General features: G+C 41.0%; 2 protein-coding genes across 2 annotated transcripts in view; one reads left to right on the top strand and one right to left on the bottom strand.

Moving 5' to 3' along the window:
- The first annotated feature begins 214 nt into the window (after positions 1–214).
- LOC135071652 (mediator of RNA polymerase II transcription subunit 9) lies at positions 215–971 on the top strand. Its single transcript, XM_063965417.1, has 3 exons — positions 215–431; positions 509–614; positions 733–971. The coding sequence occupies exons 1-3, from the start codon at positions 328–330 to the stop codon at positions 871–873; spliced, it is 351 nt and encodes a 116-aa protein (XP_063821487.1). The 5' UTR covers positions 215–327; the 3' UTR covers positions 874–971.
- A 235-nt stretch (positions 972–1206) lies between these two features.
- The window catches only part of LOC135071653 (GTP-binding protein 1-like), a 28956-nt gene continuing 8278 nt past the window's right edge, over positions 1207–21884 (bottom strand). Inside the window, exons 6-13 of the mRNA XM_063965418.1 lie at positions 18052–18215; positions 17196–17434; positions 10816–10960; positions 9680–9862; positions 8320–8455; positions 4272–4405; positions 3186–3299; positions 1207–2538 (exon numbers count right to left, since the gene is read on the bottom strand). Of these exons, the coding sequence (XP_063821488.1) occupies positions 2419–2538; positions 3186–3299; positions 4272–4405; positions 8320–8455; positions 9680–9862; positions 10816–10960; positions 17196–17434; positions 18052–18215 (1235 nt within the window). The 3' untranslated portion in view covers positions 1207–2418. The remainder of the gene's footprint in view (positions 2539–3185; positions 3300–4271; positions 4406–8319; positions 8456–9679; positions 9863–10815; positions 10961–17195; positions 17435–18051; positions 18216–21884) is intronic.

Here is a 21884-nt window from a genome sequence, read left to right as displayed (position 1 = left end):
AGCAGTGCGTGTTCTACACGTAAATCAATCAAAGTTCCCTACAAATTTTTTTTGATGATTGTGTAGAGCCATGTGTAGAGCAAAACACGCGCTGGCTGGGGAACCGGAAGTAGACTCGTCTTACATAGTTACTCATAAATCTTTGATGAAATTATAAAATCTTTGGACATTGTGATAAGTCAATGTCATCATAATTTGCTGTCAGTGTCAAATATTTTGGACTCGTTTCTTTTTCTCTTCACCGTTTCTTTCTTTCATTTTTCATAGACGATTTCATATTTAGGCAAGTGATTTGTGTTATATTTTGTGTATAATTCGACTCATAAGATGGAAAATAACACAGACCATTCAGATCAAAACAATTTTAGTCCTCTGACTGTGCAAGAAGTAGACGTAGATTTTTTGCCAATTGTTTATGAAATTATTCGAAGGTATTGCATTCATCTATTTATAGACAGTCACCTTGTTTGTATGTATTAGAGAGTTGCTAACAAATTTATATTTTCAGTGTAGAACGAGACTTTCACGACAACTCTGCCAAGAATCGCGAGTCGCAGGATTGCAGTCAAAAGGTCCTAGAACTGCAGAAGAAGTTTGACGTAGCACGCTCACAGGTAACGCATTACATACTACGTATCTCCCCATGTAACATTAAAATTTATTGCTTTACATTTTGTGGCTGGAACAATACAGCAGTATAGCAGAGTGATATTGGTTAAATTTGTCTTTCAGATCAAGCGATTACCTGGTATAGAATACAATAAACAGGATCAATTAAAACAGTTTGAAATTCTCCGGACCCAGCTGAGGCTGAAGCGTGAATTGTTGCAGAAGTACCGTAATATGTGCTCATTTGAAACGTCATTCAAGTGATCCCAGTCAACATGCCGCTCCGTGCTTTGCTCAAATATCTAGCAAACAATGAGCATCTGGTCCAGCGGATCGCCGAGTCCTACCCCGTAAGAAGAGCAGCCCAACTAGCGGTCTCTATATTTTATAGAGGCAAGGAGAAACTATCCGAAATGGACCCACAGGAAGTCAACAGATTCTTGTCATTCTTGAGAAAATTCAGTGAAAACATAAAAGAAGGGATTGCCGATGCAAAGAAGCAAATAAAAAAATGAGACACAATATTTTAGTCATTTAGTTTAGCTAGTTACAAATTGAAATGTTGGTCATATGGGATAATAAATAAGAAGTCAGCAATAATTCGAGCTAGTTTAATTTTTTGTCACTCTTGAACAAATCAATAAAAATATCCTCTTACTTAAACTAGAAAAAATCACATTCTAATTGTATTGTAAATAATCAAATACTGTATGATATGAATAGCAGCTAGCCTCACTAACAATGTGCTTGTAGTAGTCATACATTAGCTTTTTATAAAATGAGACTATTTTCAGTTAGGTCATCTTCAATCAAAATCAAATTTTGAAAAACAAAAAATATCCATGTATTAATATTAATTATAATAATTTTGAAAAACAAAAAATATTAATAATAACATAAATAAAACCATTACTTTCCAAAAATAAGGTTGTATTTCTAAACAAAATATCCATCACAAGCCAATCAACTATGAATAAAAAGTTCTGTTTTTGTTATTTTTGCACATCAATATTATTTTTTGCCTTAATTTTCTTCTATTTTTGGTTCATGTATAAAAATATTTATTGCCTTTATCACCACAACTAGAACTTTGCAACCATTTTACTACATTCAAAAGTAAGCATACAAAAATCAAAAGTAAACCATTTTTATTTAGAATGAGCAAATCTTGAATAGTATGTATGAATATCTTCTATATTGTGTTATTCATAATTGAATTAAAAGGTACTATATTAAATGACCAAGAGCAAATACTGGAACTATTACTTCTTAAAGATAGGCTTATTTATTACAGATGGAGACATTTTTAGTAAAGTGCATGAAAGTATAAAAATTTAGACATTAATATTCCTATTAAAATATGGAGTTCTCTTCAATTTATGCATGTAATGGATTACATAATGACTGTAAAAACCTGTACCAGTGTGCTATACCCCAGATATTTCCAGTCGGAACCTCGATTTCGAGAAATCTAGCCACGCTATGGAACCTTCTAGTTGATCTAGGTAAGATTTGTACCTATATCTAGTTGCATGTACTTCCGAAGGAGACATCGAGAAACTTGATACGAGTCAGTGACACTGTTAGCGACGACGCCTCACGACACAACACTATACGCAAAAGACGCATTTATGGCTCACCCATAGAAAGTAAACACGAAAAGTTTGTTGGAAAGTCCTTAGGCGGAATGCAGGCGGCAAGTCAAACTTTATTGAATCATATAATTTGCTGTAATGTTTAGGGTTGATATGGTGGTGTAAAGTGAGAAGTCCCCTGCACTGGTGAGGCGTCGTGTTCGGCGAGCGGACTTCAGACGCGTGGCGCTGCGGGCTGGTCGGGCGGCTTGTCGTGGCGCTTGCGCGGGCGCCGCGAGCGCTTGTCGTTAGCCACCTCGAACGGCGAGTCTGCCGCCGTCACGTCGCTCTCTTGCTGCAGGGTTGATAAGGGTCTATGAGTTCGAGATGTTCTTGCTGAGATCGTAAACTAAAGAACAGCAGCAGCAAATTTCAACAAAATTCGATGATGACGTTTTGGGTAACTAGAAAGGAACTTCGGTCATACCTACTAGATTGATTTTGAAATGTTCAGGATCAGGACGGAACGACTGAGAATTTGGTTCTTTTAAAGGGACCGACGGTCTTACGAGGTTATTGTGACAAAGTAAAATATTCAAAGCTGTATTACTACGATAGTAATTCAATGTAATCAACTTAACTGACCTTAGTTCTCCTTGATATCATTTGGTCGAATTATTAAGCGTATAAACAACGGTTATTTATTTGTGCATAAAATAAGATGCAAAAATTCACTGAATTAAGATGCTCATCTTTCTATTGTAACATCATTACTGTACAGTCAGCGTCAAATAATAATAATAAATATCTTTGGACAATTTCACAGTTCACACAGCGCTACCTAGCCCCAAAGTAAGCAATTAAAACACCTGAAGTAAGTAGCCAAAAAGTGGAATAGGTAAGGTTGTTTTACCAACTTTTTGGCCACTGACTGTCGCGAACTATTTGTCCTCGTCTCCGGGAACAAATGAATGTTTGAACGCTTTTCAAAGTGATAGTTACCGTGTCGAGCGCCGGCGCGGGCGCGTGGTTGGCGCGGCGCGGCGGCGGCTTGCTGGCGTGCGGCTCGGGCCGCAGCACGTTGCCCACCGCCTTCGTGCGACCTTCGCGGAACACCTGCCAACGACATAATATACATTCAATATTTATTCAGCGGTATTTACAGCGGACCGACGATCTGGTGGTGCCTGGATGCGAGCGGCGCAGGATCGGTCTTCGTGGAAATCCTTGGGGGAGGCCTTTGTCCAGCAGTGGACGTCTTTCGGCTGAAACGATGAACGATGATTTATTCAGCATAAAAACGGTGCGTTGTGTTAAACAAAACGCCTGCCAACAACACAAAATCAATATTTATTCAGCACAATAAGAAGGCCTTGTGTTAAACAAACATTTTCAGCAAATAGTGTATTCTTATGTTATTTGTCTCCTTGACACCGTTCCAATAACTGAAATAACATCTCTAAATATAGGGATATTTAGTGAGTTGTTCTAGCAAGTAGGTACACAACATCACATTAGACGTAACAATTACTCATAACTTATGAAATACAACAATTTGTACATAAATGTCGTCCAGCTAAGAACCTAGGACGTGCGATATCATTTTATCGATTTTAGACGAATTAAATAACGTAATTATTATCGTTTAAAATCAACGATAAGATTACATCGTGATTGGCAGCCAGCTGAACCCTGTAAATGCTCTATCTGCATCCACACATCACGAATCATATACAAACCGATCGAGTTACTGCCTCTCACTTACCCGCATACCCCGTCCGTACCAGAGCGTCGATATGACGTCACGGCTGCCAGGTGCACAGTTAACTCGACCGGGCTGTAAATTGTAATAATATGGATGCTTGCCCTATCCACATCCACACGTCACATGTCACGTGTCATGTACCACACGTACCATGCGCTGCCCTCGCCTGAGGTACTCGGGGTGCTTGATGAAGCGGAAGCGGACCAGCGCCTTGTCGCCCGTGCGCAGGCAGTCGCGCGACATCGACAGGATCGACGCCGTCTGCCGGATGCTTGCCCTATCCACATCCACACGTCACATGTCACGTCATGTACCACACGTACCATGCGCTGCCCTCGCCTGAGGTACTCGGGGTGCTTGATGAAGCGGAAGCGGACCAGCGCCTTGTCGCCCGTGCGCAGGCAGTCGCGCGACATCGACAGGATCGACGCCGTCTGCCGGATGCTGCCGCAGTGCACTGCAACCAGAAATTGATGTTAACACCATTAAACTAAGGGCTCCTGCACACGACGCCGCCGCCGCGCCGCTACACTTGTCATACGCACCGAGTAAAACCGCCGCCGCGCCGCCACCGCGCCATCAAAGCATAATTTCGCGGCGGCGGCGCGGCAGCGGTGTTCACGCGGCGCGTATAAACAGTGCAAAGGCGCGGCGACGGCGCGGCTATGGCGCGGTAGCGGCGTCGTGTGCAGGAGCGCTAATAAACGTTTAGGGTCTTTTAGCGTGACACATTGCTTATGGACGCGGGATTGTCCCGAAATCCATAACCTTCCATCTCGCACACAATTTATTGTTCGAATTCATTCTTCAAAATTAGTGGTGTCAAATATCCATAACAATTTAATAATATTAAAAATAAAAATAAAAATAACTTATCTAAACGTGTTGTTGACGACTATTTAAAATGTTTCAACAATATTATTTTTATGTAATATTCATTCATATTAAAAAAATAGTATTCATTCATAATAAAGTCACATCAAAGTATTTCGTACTAGTACCCAAGTCATATCCATTAAAGTTTCCATATCCGAGATACATCATCAATTCTTATGAGGTGGCCACCCTCATGTTTTTTAATTATAGTTAGTATCTACTACATTTACAAATCATTATTTATTTATTTATAGTCGACTTAATTCATTTTATCACATCATCATGGTACTTTTATAAAATGTGCGCACACTTTATAATAATATTTATTTATTTATAATAATCATTTAAATTAAGGGATAATTTTAAGACTTATTAATGTCTCCAACTATTCTCACAGAGATATCTAGTATGCACCATGATCGAACGAAGGATAATTCCCCTTAATATTATTTATTTTAGTACCATGTTTACATAATATTCATATAATATTTCAATATTCATTCAATATCTAACAAAATACTTTACAATCTCACAAACCTACGCAATCAATGCACAAGAATATCTTAAAACTTTTGGGTGATCAGTCCAAAATAATCAAAAGTATCCTGTGTAATTAATGCATGCCTAACTTTTAGCTCATCTTTACAAACAATATCAAACTATTTTAACTTTGCCTATCTGAATTACAAACCAAAACCTGCCTTATTACAACAAACCTTTATCTCATAGCCTTCGTCATTTAATAACATTAACGTACATTCCTATGCCTACAGTTTTCTAACTCACAATATTCCTCCTTATAATTTTCTTTACTTATACAATGTATAAATTATATTCTGTCATAAAATCAAAATTATTCCTATTATTGTCTTATCTGTGTAATCATATTTTTCATGTTCACAATTTCAAAGTAATTTTTGTAAATAATTTCTAAAGTTACATAAGTACTGAATATAGGTACTGTAATAAAATCATAGTTAAATCAAAACAAATAGAATTTGTGTAAAATAATTTACGTTCATAGTCAAAAACTTTCAATTACAGTTAATCATTGTGCAATATCTATTGTGTGTTGACCCAAATAAATTAAGCAATCGAGTAATTAGCCAAGTGATATTTTACCTACACTGCAAAATATTTTTCAATATAGCAATCAAATTATAAGTATTGCGTTTTCAATGGTTTACTTTACATTATTTCGTCATATCATAAATATTACATTACTTGACCGTGGAAAAAAAAATGTCAAAAGATTATTTTATGTACTTCAAAGTTAAATCCAATCAATAATCCTAATTAATGATTTTGTTAAAGTTCCATATTTAGAAATGTGATCTTGGTGGTCTTAAAAGTCTACAAATATGACACTGATTTAAAATATTTACTTGCATACCAAATACAATTATTGTTTAAAATGTAAAGATCTTAATTACAGCGAAGTATTGTGTCGATACGCTAGAAAATACCTACATACATGTCATCATAACGTGTCTGATGCTAAATCACGTTTTGCTGATTTGCAATAAGTCGTATGCGTTGAGTGCAATGACATGACTGAGTAACAAAATTATTGACCTACTTTTACAAAATCAAATATTTTAAAATGCGAATTGTAACATCGAAGTAATATACTTAAATAAATCCTAAACAAATAAAATTTAACAAAATGAAACTGTAAAATATCACTGGTATAAAATTACATATTATTCATAAATTTTAAAAATGTTAATAAAAAAAAATAACTTCACAAAATAAAATATTATGCAAATTATTATTTAATAATATTCAGTATTTTCATATTCAGTAGCAATATGTTATCAATAAAATTTACTAAATAAGTCGTCAACAACGTTATTTTAAATTTAAATTTCTAACATAAAATCAAATATTAATATGTGTCACATCTTCAATAAAAATATCGAATTCTATTATTTATTCCTTTAAGTATATAAAATTGCAATTTTGTAAATTAAAATTAAGTAAACTAGTACATTCAATATTTCTATAAAAAATATTCTCACAAAAATAATTTTCTTTAAAAAAAACGTTACGAAATTATTAAAAAAAAAATCATATCTCAAATTAAACCAATAAATTAACATTTCAAAAATTAAATTATTCTCCAAAATTTAAATGATAATCATAATTAATGAAAAAAATATATTTTACCGTAGAACGACGACCTAATTTTTAAGAGGACAAGAGGACTTTTCTTCATGGGGCATATGGGGACCTCTGCACGGGGACTTATCATGATGTAGGGTTCTCCCGGCTGCGACCACTTCCGACTCGAACACTCCCGGCACCCTGCTAACTGCTGTCAACCTCATCTGGCTCCATCATCGCCCGGCTCCCAGCACACTGTTGTTACCTCATCTGACTCCATCATCGCCCGGCGCCCAGCTTATCCAATTCGGTCCGTTTTCTTGCATCTTGATCAGGATCAGGAAATTCTTGATTTTTGGCACTGTTATTTCTATTTCACGTACGCATTTATTTTTAGTTCGATAATTTTATTGAAGATTTATTAATTAAGTCCAATTTTAGTCCATTTTTACGAGTCCACTTTTCACTACATTTTCAACATTATTTTAATTAATTTTAATATTTTCTACTAAACCATCTGCGCAATGCTGCGTGAGCAGCACTGGCAGGGTCGCCATGCAACGTTGGGCGTTGGGACGATTGAATAAGTAGACTGACTGCGTATTAAGAGCTCATTTATTAGGAGTGCATAACCTTATATACTATTTAAGGGATGTGAGTGTGTTCGTGCGTTTATTGACGTGCATTGCCTTATATACTATGTAAGGGATGTGAGTGTGTGCGTAGTGACGCACATACTACAGCGTCATCAATTATTTTGCTTGTGTGGGCAAGCAAATCAATCAAAGACCTGACATTTACGTTAGCTAAAATTACTGGCGAATTTCTTTACCAGATTTATCTGAGGCCAGTGTGTCCAATCAAAAGTTGTATTTAATACATTCAGCAGCTTTATCAATAAATCAGCGTAAAATAAATGTTTTTTTAAGATGGCAATGCCAGGTATGCAGTAGGACTACGAGCAATACCAACCAAGCTTTTCCAGCCAAGGCGGAGCGGAGAAAGTGTTTTGAATAACCAATAAGATTTCCTGGTTTCCTGAATAATTAAATCTGATTGGTTATTCAAAACACTTCTGGGCTTCGCTCCGCCTTGGTGGAAACCGGGTCTAATAGGTTGACACCACCAATCAATTGACGTACTTTTTAAAACTGTCAAAACGAAACTCTCCCATAGATTTTGTATCGCACTACAGGCAAGTGACGTCACTATTTTGTCAACTCAATTAAACTACTTTTTTCAATTACAATGCGACCAAAAATCGTAATTTACAAGTAATTTAAAATCAATTAAGTTTTTAAGACCAGAACGAAGGGTCTTTTAAAAAAAGTTGTGGTTTCGAATTATTGGGGTATGGTGTCAAACTGTCTATTTTATGGGCGCACTCACCCATGGCCTGGTAGCGCGAGGAGATGGTGGTGGGGTGATGCAGCACGAGGATCTCGCCCTCGAACTGCCAGCACGCCTGCGGGTTCAGCGCCGGCGACACCATCACCATGCCTTTACGGATCTGCGACCGCTTTATCTGCAACCAGAGACTTCATTACACAACACGTTTTAGTTAGGAGATAGGCCCAGAACACACGGTGAAACGCAATTGCAACGAAACTGCAATTTCTAGTTATTTTTGAGTTGCATCTAAGTTTCTGCCATAGCGTTGAGAGACCACACATGACGCGACCAGTTTGACCAGTTCAAACCGGTTTCAAACTGGTCGCGTCATATGTGGTCTCTCAACGGACGCTATAGCAGAAACTTAGATGCAACTCAAAAGTAACTAGAAGTTGCAGTTTCGTTTCACCGTGTGTAATGGGCCATAGTGTTATTGAACTGATTTTTTAACGCTTTATTGAGCGGAGAACAACGTATATGCTGACTTAACGCCGAAAGACATCCACTGATGAATGAAAGGCTCCTTCTCCAATAATTTCCGCAACGACGGCTACCGCGCTGCGCTTTATCCGACTTCAACCAGACTCGTCGGTCTACCTACACTATGTCTTCCGCTATATGACCGCCACTCGATGATTGCGAGTTCGCGCTGTAACTACTCATAGTTTCCTTCAGTGCGCACCTGGAACTCATGCGGATCAGTCACGATGCTGCTCTTGCGCATGTGACGTCACCGATCGCCGGCGCATGTAAATGTTGCGGCCGCCGCTTGCGTCCGTCAGCTCCGATGCGCGGCGCATGACGTATGACGTAGGTGGCTCCATAGCTATGTGTTCTGCCGACTGCCACATAAATCATCATCATCTCAGCCATAAGACGTCCACTGCTGAACATAGGCCTCCCCCAATGCTTTCCATGTTCCCCGGTTGGTAGCGACCTGCGTCCAGCGCCTTCCTGCTACCTTTATGATGTCGTCGGTCCACCTTGTGGGTGGACGTCCCACGCTGCGTTTTCCGGTACGCGGCCTCCACTCGAGAAATTTGTTGCCCCAACGGCCGTCAGTTCTGCGTACTATGTGCCCTGCCCATTGCCACTTCAGCTTGCTAAGCCTAGGCGAAGACCATCGATTTTTAGTTGGCCGATAGTTGGGCCCGATTTTAATTTCTATGAAGAATCGGCCAAATCAAATCGGTGTAATGTGCGCACTTCCATACATGCCCATACTGATCAACCGCCCGACTAAACTATCGGCCGACGAAAAATCGATGGTCTGCGCATAGGCTAATCCGTCGGGCTATGTCAGCGACTTTAGTTCGTTTACGCTACATAAATGTAGGAGTAATATACTGTGACTTGCCTTCTTGAGCGCGAAGCTAGCCGTCTGTCCGCCGCGCACCTCGGGCACGGCCATGCGTTTGCGGTGGATGCTCTTGACGGTGATCGGCTGGAAGCGGCCCAGCGGGTCCGGACCCAGCAGTAGCGTGTCGTTCAACCGGATCACGCCCGCTAGTGTCGTGCCTGATACCACTGTACCCACACCCTGTAGACATAAACAAAACTTGATATTAAAAGATCCTTGATAATTTAATTTTACAGTTATGAAGTCGTTCAGATTAAGTTTAATTTTTTTTTGTAAAGATTGTTAGTAATTTGTATTGCACAAATTACAAATAGTCCCGTTAGCCCCTCGTACTAAGCTAAAAATGCTTGTCACGAGTAGGCTCACCACAATAGTCGAGCGTCGAGTAATGACTTAAATTGAGATTTGTACTTGCAAAAGAAATTAATCAGATGGTCTCAGGAGGTGGAACTTAAAAGGAGTATTTGACCAATGAGCTACCTAATCTGGCCACTGGGCTATCCAATCTGACCATTGCGCTACCCAATCTGACCACTGACCTACCCTATCAGACCACTGAACTACCTAATCTGACCACTGAGCTACCTAATCTGACCACTGAGCTAACTAATCTGACCACTGAGCTTCGAAAATATTGATAAACCAGTAAATTTTGCAAGTGTATTTTACGCTTAAAGCCAGCATCATTTTTACCACCCACCAAAGCGCAGTCAAGAGCTACTTACAGCTTGACAGCCGGTAAGGGCAAAATTCAAATCAGAGTAATGTTATTGATCAGAAGAAAATAGGAAGACCGCCTCTGTGGTCTAGTGGTAAGACCACCTGCTTCAGACGCAGAGGTCCCGGGTTCGATTCCTAGTGGGGGCAGATTTTTCTGTTCGGTTTGGTTGGTGGTAGGGCTTGTTCTAAGTCCGCCTGGCTAGCTACCACCATCTTACCTAAGTCTGTCGCCATAACAACAATGTTAACAGCATTGTTGTGTTCCGGCAGTCAGAGGTAAGATAGCCAGTTCCTCCGTGGTTGAGGATTCCGGGAGAAGCTCGCTTACACCTTCGGCCTGATCGTCACTTACCATCAGGGCCATGAGCTTCCTCGTAGTGGATAAAAAAAAAATAGTTAAATTAAGTAGTTACCGGCACGGAGTAGGTGTCGTCGATCTGGAACTCGGCGGGCTTGTCGTCGTGCGCCGGCATCCGCGTCTTCAGCAGGTTCAGGAACATCGTTAAAAGTTCCAGGTTCTCGCCCGTCACGTTAGACACTTGGAAGATCGGGCATAGCCTGCGAACGACAAGTTTTGTGCAATAAAAAAACAAAAGAAAATTACTGGTTGTTTATTTTAGATCACCAACAAGGTTACATATGATGTAACTACTAACTTAACCTAACTTAAAGTCTTAAAGTCTGTTCGCCGAGAGTTGATAAAAAAAAATATCAGAGGTCCTAAACTCATTATAAATTGCAGCCCGCTAATTATTTTTGTCGATATAATGAAAAAGTTGGTAGATTATTTGGACTGGCCTTTATTTTGGACTACCATTTATAAGAATGTTCTAAAAATACCAATTATCTACCAAAATCTACTAAACGATTTCGCACTATACCTTAGTTCTTTAGAAATTTCCCTAAATGTAAACAAATATGGCCAACTGACATTGACGAATTTTTAGTCTATGTCAGTTGATCTACTAGTGATGCGACAAAATCTCTTGTTAATTCGCAATTCTGTAAATGTCATTTACGGACTGCTTCAGACGATTATTAGATTTTTAAAGATCGTTTGTATAATTATTAAGATCAATCCCTCTTCTGATTGATATTGAGATCAGTAATGTGATCGTCAAAATAGGATCTTCTTAATCAAAGAAAATTTAATTTTCCCTTTTTTATTTGTTTAGGAAATATAATTTAATTAAATTATACTGTGGGTCTAGACAAAGTGCACAATAAAATCGTAAACCAGTCGAAAAGTGGTAGAAAGGCCTTTTTTATGTGACACTCGTCTGTATAATAAAGCTGAATTCAAAGACTTCTTCGCAAAGTGTGTTGTTGCATTCAATGAAGAAAAAATACATTGTTGAATATAACCTCGTTTATATTTTGCTTTAAATTAATATTATCAAAGTAATTGGTAATTGAAATAATTGAATACTTGAAATAAAATCGATAAAATTTACAGATTATTATCTTTGAATATTGTCTATGACTAACAGATTTTCCAGAGATAGGACCTAAATTTAAACGTCAAATGTCGATTTGACATTTTAACATGAAGCACAAATTTTCACTATCCAAATATTTTGTTAAAATATTTTGTTTTCAATGTTAGATTTCATACTTGTTTCATCATGAGAATAAAGTTGGTTTCATGAGCTTGTGAAATAATGTGTATGATATTAAGAAAACGTGAGTATTATAGTGTAATGGTGTGCACAAGTGTTTGTTTACATCGATGGAAATTTCTAAAGAATTTAGGATTACTAACTAAATCATCGTTCTCTTTGCCTCAAATCTACCAAAAAAGTAGAAATCTACTAATAGCAGGGTTCGAAAATATCCGATATTTATTATAAATATCAAAATATCGGATATTTATGATATATATCGGATATATATCAACTTTGATATATATCAATTTTGTATGAAAGCCATACTATTATTTTATTGTATTATTCATGAATACTATTGCATAAGTGTTAGATAAACATGTTTTTAATGTTTTTAAAACTTAAAATCAGAGAAATAAAGCAAAAACATAAAATTTCTTTGAAATACGGCAAAATGAACTAAAAAAATAAAAATCTTATGTCAAAAAGTACAAATACAGTAACAAATTTTAAAAGTTGATATATATCATTAAAACCGGCTTGATATATATCGGATATATATCCGATATATATCAAGATATATATCCCTTGATATACAGGGTGTCCCGTAATGTAACGTCAAGCCGGAACTGGGTGTTGAGGCAAGTTGTGCTGGTTATCAGAAAAATAGAAAAAAAAATCTATGTGGCATATTTTAAAAATAATAGGCATTTTAAAAAAATCAAAAAATTCTACTCCAGGTGACGGTCCTTTTACTCGTGTTGCCACAAATCTTCACTTTTTCCAATTTTTTTTTTTGTTATGTAACCCTGAATAATGCTTCTCTAAATTGTTATCAAAATTACAAAACCAGCTGCTCCAACTTGGATGAAAAAAATACATTATTCCCAAAAAAAAATATCAAAATAAAAATTTTGCCTAGTTTAAACTGACTGTACTGAAAAAAAATTGTACTACGCGAGTGTGGCAAGTGACGTCATAATTTGGCGCATTTAGTAAGGATTCCAAAATGGTATAACACTTTGTAAAATCTTGCTGTAACTGTCGACAATTTTTGTTTATTGGAAATAATCCCGTTTTTAATTTTATCTACCTTGGTTAAAAATATTATTCTAATGTGCCCAAAATTCAAGTTTCTGGCTTAAGTGAGGTGGAGAAGCCATTTTAAAAGGTATGAGCGGGACGGAGAGGGCCACCTTACCAAGCAGGGATGTTATGGATATCCGTAACCGTAACCGAAACTATCGGATATCCGAAATAAAAAAATATCCATAACCGTAACCGAAACTAATTCAAAAGTTACGGATAGTTTCGGATAAAGGCCAAACTGCAAAACTCTATGAAATCTGCAGTATACACGCCACAGCTGCAATGCCGCGCTGCCGATTTCATAGTTTTGCAGTTTGCGGTCTGCGGCCCGTCTTGGAATTGTACCTTAAATCTTAATATTTGTTACCAACTTGTCTGGCATTCGCTGGCACCATCTAATATGCCAGCCTGTTTTACCTTTATCATACATAGGTGTCGTCTTAGTTGGTACATAAAGTAGCTATGTGGGTCACGCTCACGCAGCATCTTGCTATTTGTATTATACCTACATTTTTGAAATTCTAATAATTCCGTAACCGAAATTATCCGAGACTTTCGGATAATCTGAAATGATTTCATATCCGTGACCGTAACCGAAACCGGTATAATATTATTCTAATATCCGTAACCGTATCCATAACCGAAACTTCATATCCTTATTATCCCTGTTACCAAGTACAAATGCAGGCAGAGCAGGTGGGGCAGGGTGACTTTTGTCACAGTATGTCAACTACTAATTACTGTCAAGGTGACAAAAGTTTCTGTGACTGACTGTACGGTAGTCAGTCACAGAAACTTGAATTTTGGGCACATTAGAATAATAATTTTTACCAAGGTAGATAAAGTTAAAAACGGGACTATTTCCAAAAAACCAAAAATTGTCGACAATTACAGCAAAAATTTACCAAGTGTTTATACCATTTTGGAATTCTTACTAAATGCGCCAAATTATGACGTCACTTGCCACACTCGCGTAGTAAATTTTTTTTTCAGTACAGTCAGTTTAAACTAGGCAAAATTTTTATTTTGAATTTTTTTTTGGGAATAATGTATTTTTTTCATCCAAGCTGGAGCAGCTGGTTTTGTAATTTTGATAACAATTTAGAGAAGCATTATTCAGGGTTACATAACAAAAAAAAAATTTGGAAAAAGTGAAGATTTGTGGCAACACGAGCAAAAGGACCGTCACATGGAGTAGAATTTTTTGATTTTTTTTAAATGCCTATTATTTTTAAAATATGCCACATAGATTTTTTTTTATATTTTTCTGATAACCAGCACAACTTGCCTCAACACCCAGTTCCGGCTTGACGTTACATTACGGGACACCCTGTATATCCTCGAATCCTGACTAATAGTGGTCACGCTGTGGCCGCCGCCGCCCGCCGGCCGGGGCGCTTGACGACAGCTGCGTGGCTCGTACCATGGTACTCAGTGCGCGTTGTGACAAACGACGCCCGCCATACAGAATGCGATAATTAAGCGACAGTCGCTATTGCAAGACATTTCGTAATATTTATCAACTCTCGGCGAACAGACTTTAACTGTATGTACTAACTTAACCTAACAAGATGAAGATGGGGGGGTCCCCCCATCTTCATAGGGTATCTATCACACTATCGTCTTTCGAACATCGCGGCATCGTTGCATTGCCAGTCTGAGCAGTTACCGAACGTTGCTGCTTAGGATCCGACGACTGACAAAGAACATGCATTCGTATCAAATTGAGCACGCGAACCAGCAGCTTGAGGTAGTCCTGCTTCACTTTCGTTAAGTTAGTATGAGCCGCGTCGCTCGCACTGACCTCTGCGACACGAAGTTGGTGGCGCTGACGATGACGTCGTCCTTGTTCTTGACCATGACGGGCACCTTGCGGCAGCCGGAGGACTTGAGCACGCGCACCAGCAGCTTGAGGTAGTCCTGCTTCACTTTCGTTAAGTTAGTATGAGCCGCGTCGCTCGCACTGACCTCTGCGACACGAAGTTGGTGGCGCTGACGATGACGTCGTCCTTGTTCTTGACCATGACGGGCACCTTGCGGCAGCCGGAGGACTTGAGCACGCGCACCAGCAGCTTGAGGTAGTCCTGCTTCACTTTCGTTAAGTTAGTATGAGCCGCGTCGCTCGCACTGACCTCTGCGACACGAAGTTGGTGGCGCTGACGATGACGTCGTCCTTGTTCTTGACCATGACGGGCACCTTGCGGCAGCCGGAGGACTTGAGCACGCGCACCAGCAGCTTGAGGTAGTCCTGCTTCACTTTCGTTAAGTTAGTATGAGCCGCGTCGCTCGCACTGACCTCTGCGACACGAAGTTGGTGGCGCTGACGATGACGTCGTCCTTGTTCTTGACCATGACGGGCACCTTGCGGCAGCCGGAGGACTTGAGCACGCGCACCAGCAGCTTGAGGTAGTCCTGCTTCACTTTCGTTAAGTTAGTATGAGCCGCGTCGCTCGCACTGACCTCTGCGACACGAAGTTGGTGGCGCTGACGATGACGTCGTCCTTGTTCTTGACCATGACGGGCACCTTGCGGCAGCCGGAGGACTTGAGCACGCGCACCAGCAGCTTGAGGTAGTCCTGCTTCACTTTCGTTAAGTTAGTATGAGCCGCGTCGCTCGCACTGACCTCTGCGACACGAAGTTGGTGGCGCTGACGATGACGTCGTCCTTGTTCTTGACCATGACGGGCACCTTGCGGCAGCCGGAGGACTTGAGCACGCGCACCAGCAGCTTGAGGTAGTCCTGCTTCACTTTCGTTAAGTTAGTATGAGCCGCGTCGCTCGCACTGACCTCTGCGACACGAAGTTGGTGGCGCTGACGATGACGTCGTCCTTGTTCTTGACCATGACGGGCACCTTGCGGCAGCCGGAGGACTTGAGCACGCGCACCAGCAGCTTGAGGTAGTCCTGCTTCACTTTCGTTAAGTTAGTATGAGCCGCGTCGCTCGCACTGACCTCTGCGACACGAAGTTGGTGGCGCTGACGATGACGTCGTCCTTGTTCTTGACCATGACGGGCACCTTGCGGCAGCCGGAGGACTTGAGCACGCGCACCAGCAGCTTGAGGTAGTCCTGCTTCACTTTCGTTAAGTTAGTATGAGCCGCGTCGCTCGCACTGACCTCTGCGACACGAAGTTGGTGGCGCTGACGATGACGTCGTCCTTGTTCTTGACCATGACGGGCACCTTGCGGCAGCCGGAGGACTTGAGCACGCGCACCAGCAGCTTGAGGTAGTCCTGCTTCACTTTCGTTAAGTTAGTATGAGCCGCGTCGCTCGCACTGACCTCTGCGACACGAAGTTGGTGGCGCTGACGATGACGTCGTCCTTGTTCTTGACCATGACGGGCACCTTGCGGCAGCCGGAGGACTTGAGCACGCGCACCAGCAGCTTGAGGTAGTCCTGCTTCACTTTCGTTAAGTTAGTATGAGCCGCGTCGCTCGCACTGACCTCTGCGACACGAAGTTGGTGGCGCTGACGATGACGTCGTCCTTGTTCTTGACCATGACGGGCACCTTGCGGCAGCCGGAGGACTTGAGCACGCGCACCAGCAGCTTGAGGTAGTCCTGCTTCACTTTCGTTAAGTTAGTATGAGCCGCGTCGCTCGCACTGACCTCTGCGACACGAAGTTGGTGGCGCTGACGATGACGTCGTCCTTGTTCTTGACCATGACGGGCACCTTGCGGCAGCCGGAGGACTTGAGCACGCGCACCAGCAGCTTGAGGTAGTCCTGCTTCACTTTCGTTAAGTTCGTATGAGCCGCGTCGCTCGCACTGACCTCTGCGACACGAAGTTGGTGGCGCTGACGATGACGTCGTCCTTGTTCTTGACCATGACGGGCACCTTGCGGCAGCCGGAGGACTTGAGCACGCGCACCAGCAGCTTGAGGTTGTCCTGCTTCACTTTCGTTAAGTTAGTATGAGCCGCGTCGCTCGCACTGACCTCTGCGACACGAAGTTGGTGGCGCTGACGATGACGTCGTCCTTGTTCTTGACCATGACGGGCACCTTGCGGCAGCCGGAGGACTTGAGCACGCGCACCAGCAGCTTGAGGTAGTCCTGCTTCACTTTCGTTAAGTTAGTATGAGCCGCGTCGCTCGCACTGACCTCTGCGACACGAAGTTGGTGGCGCTGACGATGACGTCGTCCTTGTTCTTGACCATGACGGGCACCTTGCGGCAGCCGGAGGACTTGAGCACGCGCACCAGCAGCTTGAGGTTGTCCTGCAGCACGTTGGGCGGGCACATGTCGACCTTCGTCACCACCACGAACACCGGCACCGACAGCGCCAGCGCGAGTCCCAGGTGCTCCTTCGTCATGCCCACTATGCCCGCGTTCGCGCCGATCTGCGAGAGAATGGATACGGTATAAAACGGTTGTTTGACGGTATGATACAGTCACATGTTTTATGCAAAACAAAGCCTGTATTTGACTGCAATCACACCAAATGAGATGCAATCTAGGATGGTACACACATTGACAACACATCTCAGCGCTCATGCGCGAAAGCTTTCTGTTGGCACAGCCTAAAAAATAACAAACAGCCAGATCAGATCAGTTAGATCTTTTGGCTCAATGTGCTGTTGTCTCGCACGGTTCATTTACACAAAACTGCAATATAACCATATACTTCTCTTTAGGATCTACCTCGAGCACACACAATCTGCCAGAGCAGGTAACACCTATTTACCACACGACGTATTCCACGTCATCAAACTCACCATAAGCATCCCGAAGTCGGGCGCGTGGCCCGTCATGCCGAAGACGGTAGTCTTGAGGTAGCGCTCGTGGCCCGCCAGGTCGATGAACGTGATCACCTTCGACGACTTCTCGCAGATCTTCTCCCAGTCTAGCGTGCCACGGCTGGACTTGTTCAGCACTTCTTTTGAAGTCTACTCCTAGCACCTAGTCTGTCCTGCTCTACCGCACCTATTTATCCCGCTCTTCCAATCATCAGACTCACCATAAGCATCCCGAAGTCGGGCGCGTGGCCCGTCATGCCGAAGACGGTAGTCTTGAGGTAGCGCTCGTGGCCCGCTAGGTCGATGAACGTGATCACCTTCGACGACTTCTCGCAGATCTTCACCCAGTCCAGCGTGCCGTGGTCAGGCTTGTTCACCACGTTACCTGGATACAATACAAATACATAAATAAATAATGTATCTTAAAGTACCTACTCCTAAATTGGTTCACCTACTATCATAATGCGACTGTCACACGGGGAATTATCCTTAACGTCTCAGTAGCTCAGAGCATCAGAAGTCAGGGCAGTAGCTCGGCATGCGTAAGGTTCAGATTTCAGGCAGTCGACCTTATCTAGTTCTGGTGAACCTGGAGTTTAATACTAGTAGGGAATTTAGTGCAAGAACCCCTCCACTTTGGTATAGAAGGCTCATTTTTGCAACAGTGGTTCTTTGGGTGCTCCTGAGTGGATTTCCGTCGGTAGACATCGGGAGCCCCCCCTGTGGTAGCAGGGGGAGGGGGGGCAAGTTTCCTTCCGCCGCGCTTCACTTTAAGGCCCATATCTTCAAAACTATGTGTATTAGGGCAAGTGTGGTATCATTTTCGGATAATTAAAGGATGGCGAATTCATTTCTAGAACAAACTTTTTGCCTTTTCATACAAAAAAATAGAAATATTGAGTAAAATTCACAAAAACTAAAAAGTATTTTTTTAAATAAACGTCATTTACTTTTAAACCACTGGAGATAATCTTATAAAAAAAATATGACCTGAAAGCTACATTTATCAGGATTATAAAAATATAACATTGTATGGTACTTTTTTCGCAAAAAGTAGGTGAAAAAAATTTTTTCTTCAGGACACAGCGGGCGAATTTTATTGCGCATCGGAAAAAAATATTTATTTTATCCATGAATTCATACTATTTGGTTCATAAGCAAGCAAGGATTATTATTTTAGAATTTATTTAGAGTTGCTGGCACATCAATCTACCATAATTTGTATTTTTTCGTCAATTGATTTTGAACTCTATGTGTGAGACATAAGGTTGAAAATAGCTTAAATACATTTTAATATTGAAAATATCATAAGAAGAAAGCACTAAATTAAGAACTTTAATTTGTCTAAACGTCTTAATGATTTTTATTATTTTTATTAACACTTATTTCTACATACTATTGTACCAGTGATTTAACGGAAAGGTAAGTGTGAGTAAAATGAGGTTTCACAATCATAGTACGGGAGATATTTTTAGCACGAAGGTTACGGCTGTGACCGTTTTAGTTGTTTTTTTCAGACAGCACCAGCTTCTGCACTACTTCTTGCACTTACATCTCACCATTTCCAAGCCTCGGCAGCTACGGGCAAACTGGTCCATGTAGGCTCCATCTTGATATCGGCTCTGGTCCACCCCCAACCAGTCGGGTAAAGGGAAGACTGAGTCGGTTGCTTGCAACTAATCCTGTACGCGAACCCCTTGGATTGATCTAATAAGTAAGTAGATAGATCTTGAACAAGGGACGACTAGAAAAGAGGACCAAAATCCGGGCGCCCCGGATGCCAAGCATCAGAGGGTGACACATGTCGCACAGATTAGTACTCACTGGCGCATCTGCATAGCAAGTCTGCGGTCTATGTCATTGTCTTTCAATCTTGGAATCGGTAGGTAATCCCAAAATCGTGGGGGTTACCAGGGGGTGCCTTAGGACTTACGCCACCACTCCAAAGATGGCCTTGGGAACGGGAACGGGCGTCTACTGTAAACACTTCGAACATAGTGAACGCTTAAGGAGGTTTGCTACAGTGTTTCAAGCTGAATTCTACGCTATAATATGTGTGCACTAAAGAACAGGGGTGTAAAAAACGCAATATTTACATCCTGATCCACAGCCAGGCAGCACTCAAACAAAAAGCCATCGCCTCAGTGAAGGTTGAGTCTAGAATTATTCTAGATGCAATCTTAAAGATGAACAAACTCGGAAGGCATGAAAGTGTCCCTGATATGGGATACCTGGACATACACGGATCAAATGCAATGGGAGAGCCGACAGTGTAGCGAAACTAGGGTCAGAGGCGATACCTATTGGGTCAGAACTAATACTTACCTTTATCTAACGGCATACCTCATGGCCATAATATGGCCACATCCAAGAAGCACAGTGCTGAATGTGAAAGCTTCAACGATATAAGATAAACCTCTCCAAATCATTCCTAAAGGGAAACACAGGGTCATGGAGAAAACTCATTAAGCGGAAATAAAGGGTACCTAAGCCCAAGCAATTACTGGTACGCAAACTGGGCATTATGGAACGAACCACATGTCCCACAAAATGGGCCTAACAACAGAAGACAGCTCTCGAGCATGTGGAATACATGTGGGGTCCATGAATCAACACTGTAAGGATGGGTCTGCTTGGGTCAGCATATCCGGCATCAGAAGACTTAGAAGGCTTTCACTCAGACGCTTAATTCACCTAATGGATAGGATTTTTTTGGATGATAGGGAATAAAAAAATGGAGCATAAAGATCCTAATGGGTCGATGTGGACTACGCTTAGACCTAGCTTAGCTTAGGCCCTACATAAGATAACCCAAACAGCAGCAGCAGCTTTGTATAGGATCAGGTGCAAGCAACCGACTCGAGTCTTCCCTTTACCCGACTGGTTGGGGGTGGACCAGAGTCGATAGCAAGATGGAGCCTAAATGGACCGGTTTGCCCGTAGCTGCCGAGGCTTGCCTGGAAATGGTGAGATGTAAGTGCAAGAAGTAGTGCAGAAGCTGGTGCTGTCTGAAAAAAACAACTAAAACGGTCACAGCCGTAACCTTTGTGCTAAAAATATCTCCCGTACTATGATTGTGAAACCTCATTTTCCTCACACTTACCTTTCCGTTAGATCACTGGTACAATAGTATGTAGAAATAAAAGTGTTAATTAAAATAATAATAATCATTAAGACGTTTAGACAAATTAAATTTCTTAATTTAGTGCCTTCTTCTTATGATATTTTCAATATTAAAATGTATTTAAGCTATTTTCAACCTTATGTCTCACAAATAGAGTTCAAAATCAATTGACGAAAAAATACAAATCATGGTAGATTGATGTGCCAGCAACTCTAAATAAATTCTAAAATAATAATCCTTGCTTGCTTATGAACCAAATAGTATGAATTCATGGATAAAATAAATATTTTTTTCCGATGCGCAATAAAATTCGCCCGCTGTGTCCTGAAGAAAAAATTTTTTTCACCTACTTTTTGCGAAAAAAGTACCATACAATGTTATATTTTTATAATCCTGATAAATGTAGCTTTCAGGTCATATTTTTTTTTATAAGATTATCTCCAGTGGTTTAAAAGTAAATGACGTTTATTTAAAAAAATACTTTTTGGTTTTTGTGAATTTTACTCAATATTTCTATATTTTTATATGAAAAGGCAAAAAGTTTGTTCTAGAAATGAATTCGCCATTCTTTAATTATCCGAAAATGATACCACACTTGCCCTAATACACATAGTTTTGAAGATATGGGCCTTAAAGTGAAGCGCGGCGGAAGGAAACTTGCCCCCCCTCCCCCTGCTACCACAGGGGGGGCTCCCGATGTCTACCGACGGAAATCCACTCAGGAGCACCCAAAGAACCACTGTTGCAAAAATGAGCCTTCTATACCAAAGTGGAGGGGTCTCCATACAAATCATTGCACTAAATTCCCTACTATACATGTTGTATTGGTATTCTCTCCTTCAACGATGACATGAAGAAAAGTGGACTGTATTACAAAGGGTTTGCAATCTAAGAAATGTATAGGTTGGTGGATGAAGTAAAATAGGTACG

Source organism: Ostrinia nubilalis, chromosome 5, assembly GCF_963855985.1.
Source record: "Ostrinia nubilalis chromosome 5, ilOstNubi1.1, whole genome shotgun sequence".
Lineage (NCBI taxonomy): Eukaryota > Metazoa > Arthropoda > Insecta > Lepidoptera > Crambidae > Ostrinia > Ostrinia nubilalis.
Note: the sequence above shows the minus strand (reverse complement) of the source record. Positions and strands in the feature narration are given on the sequence as shown.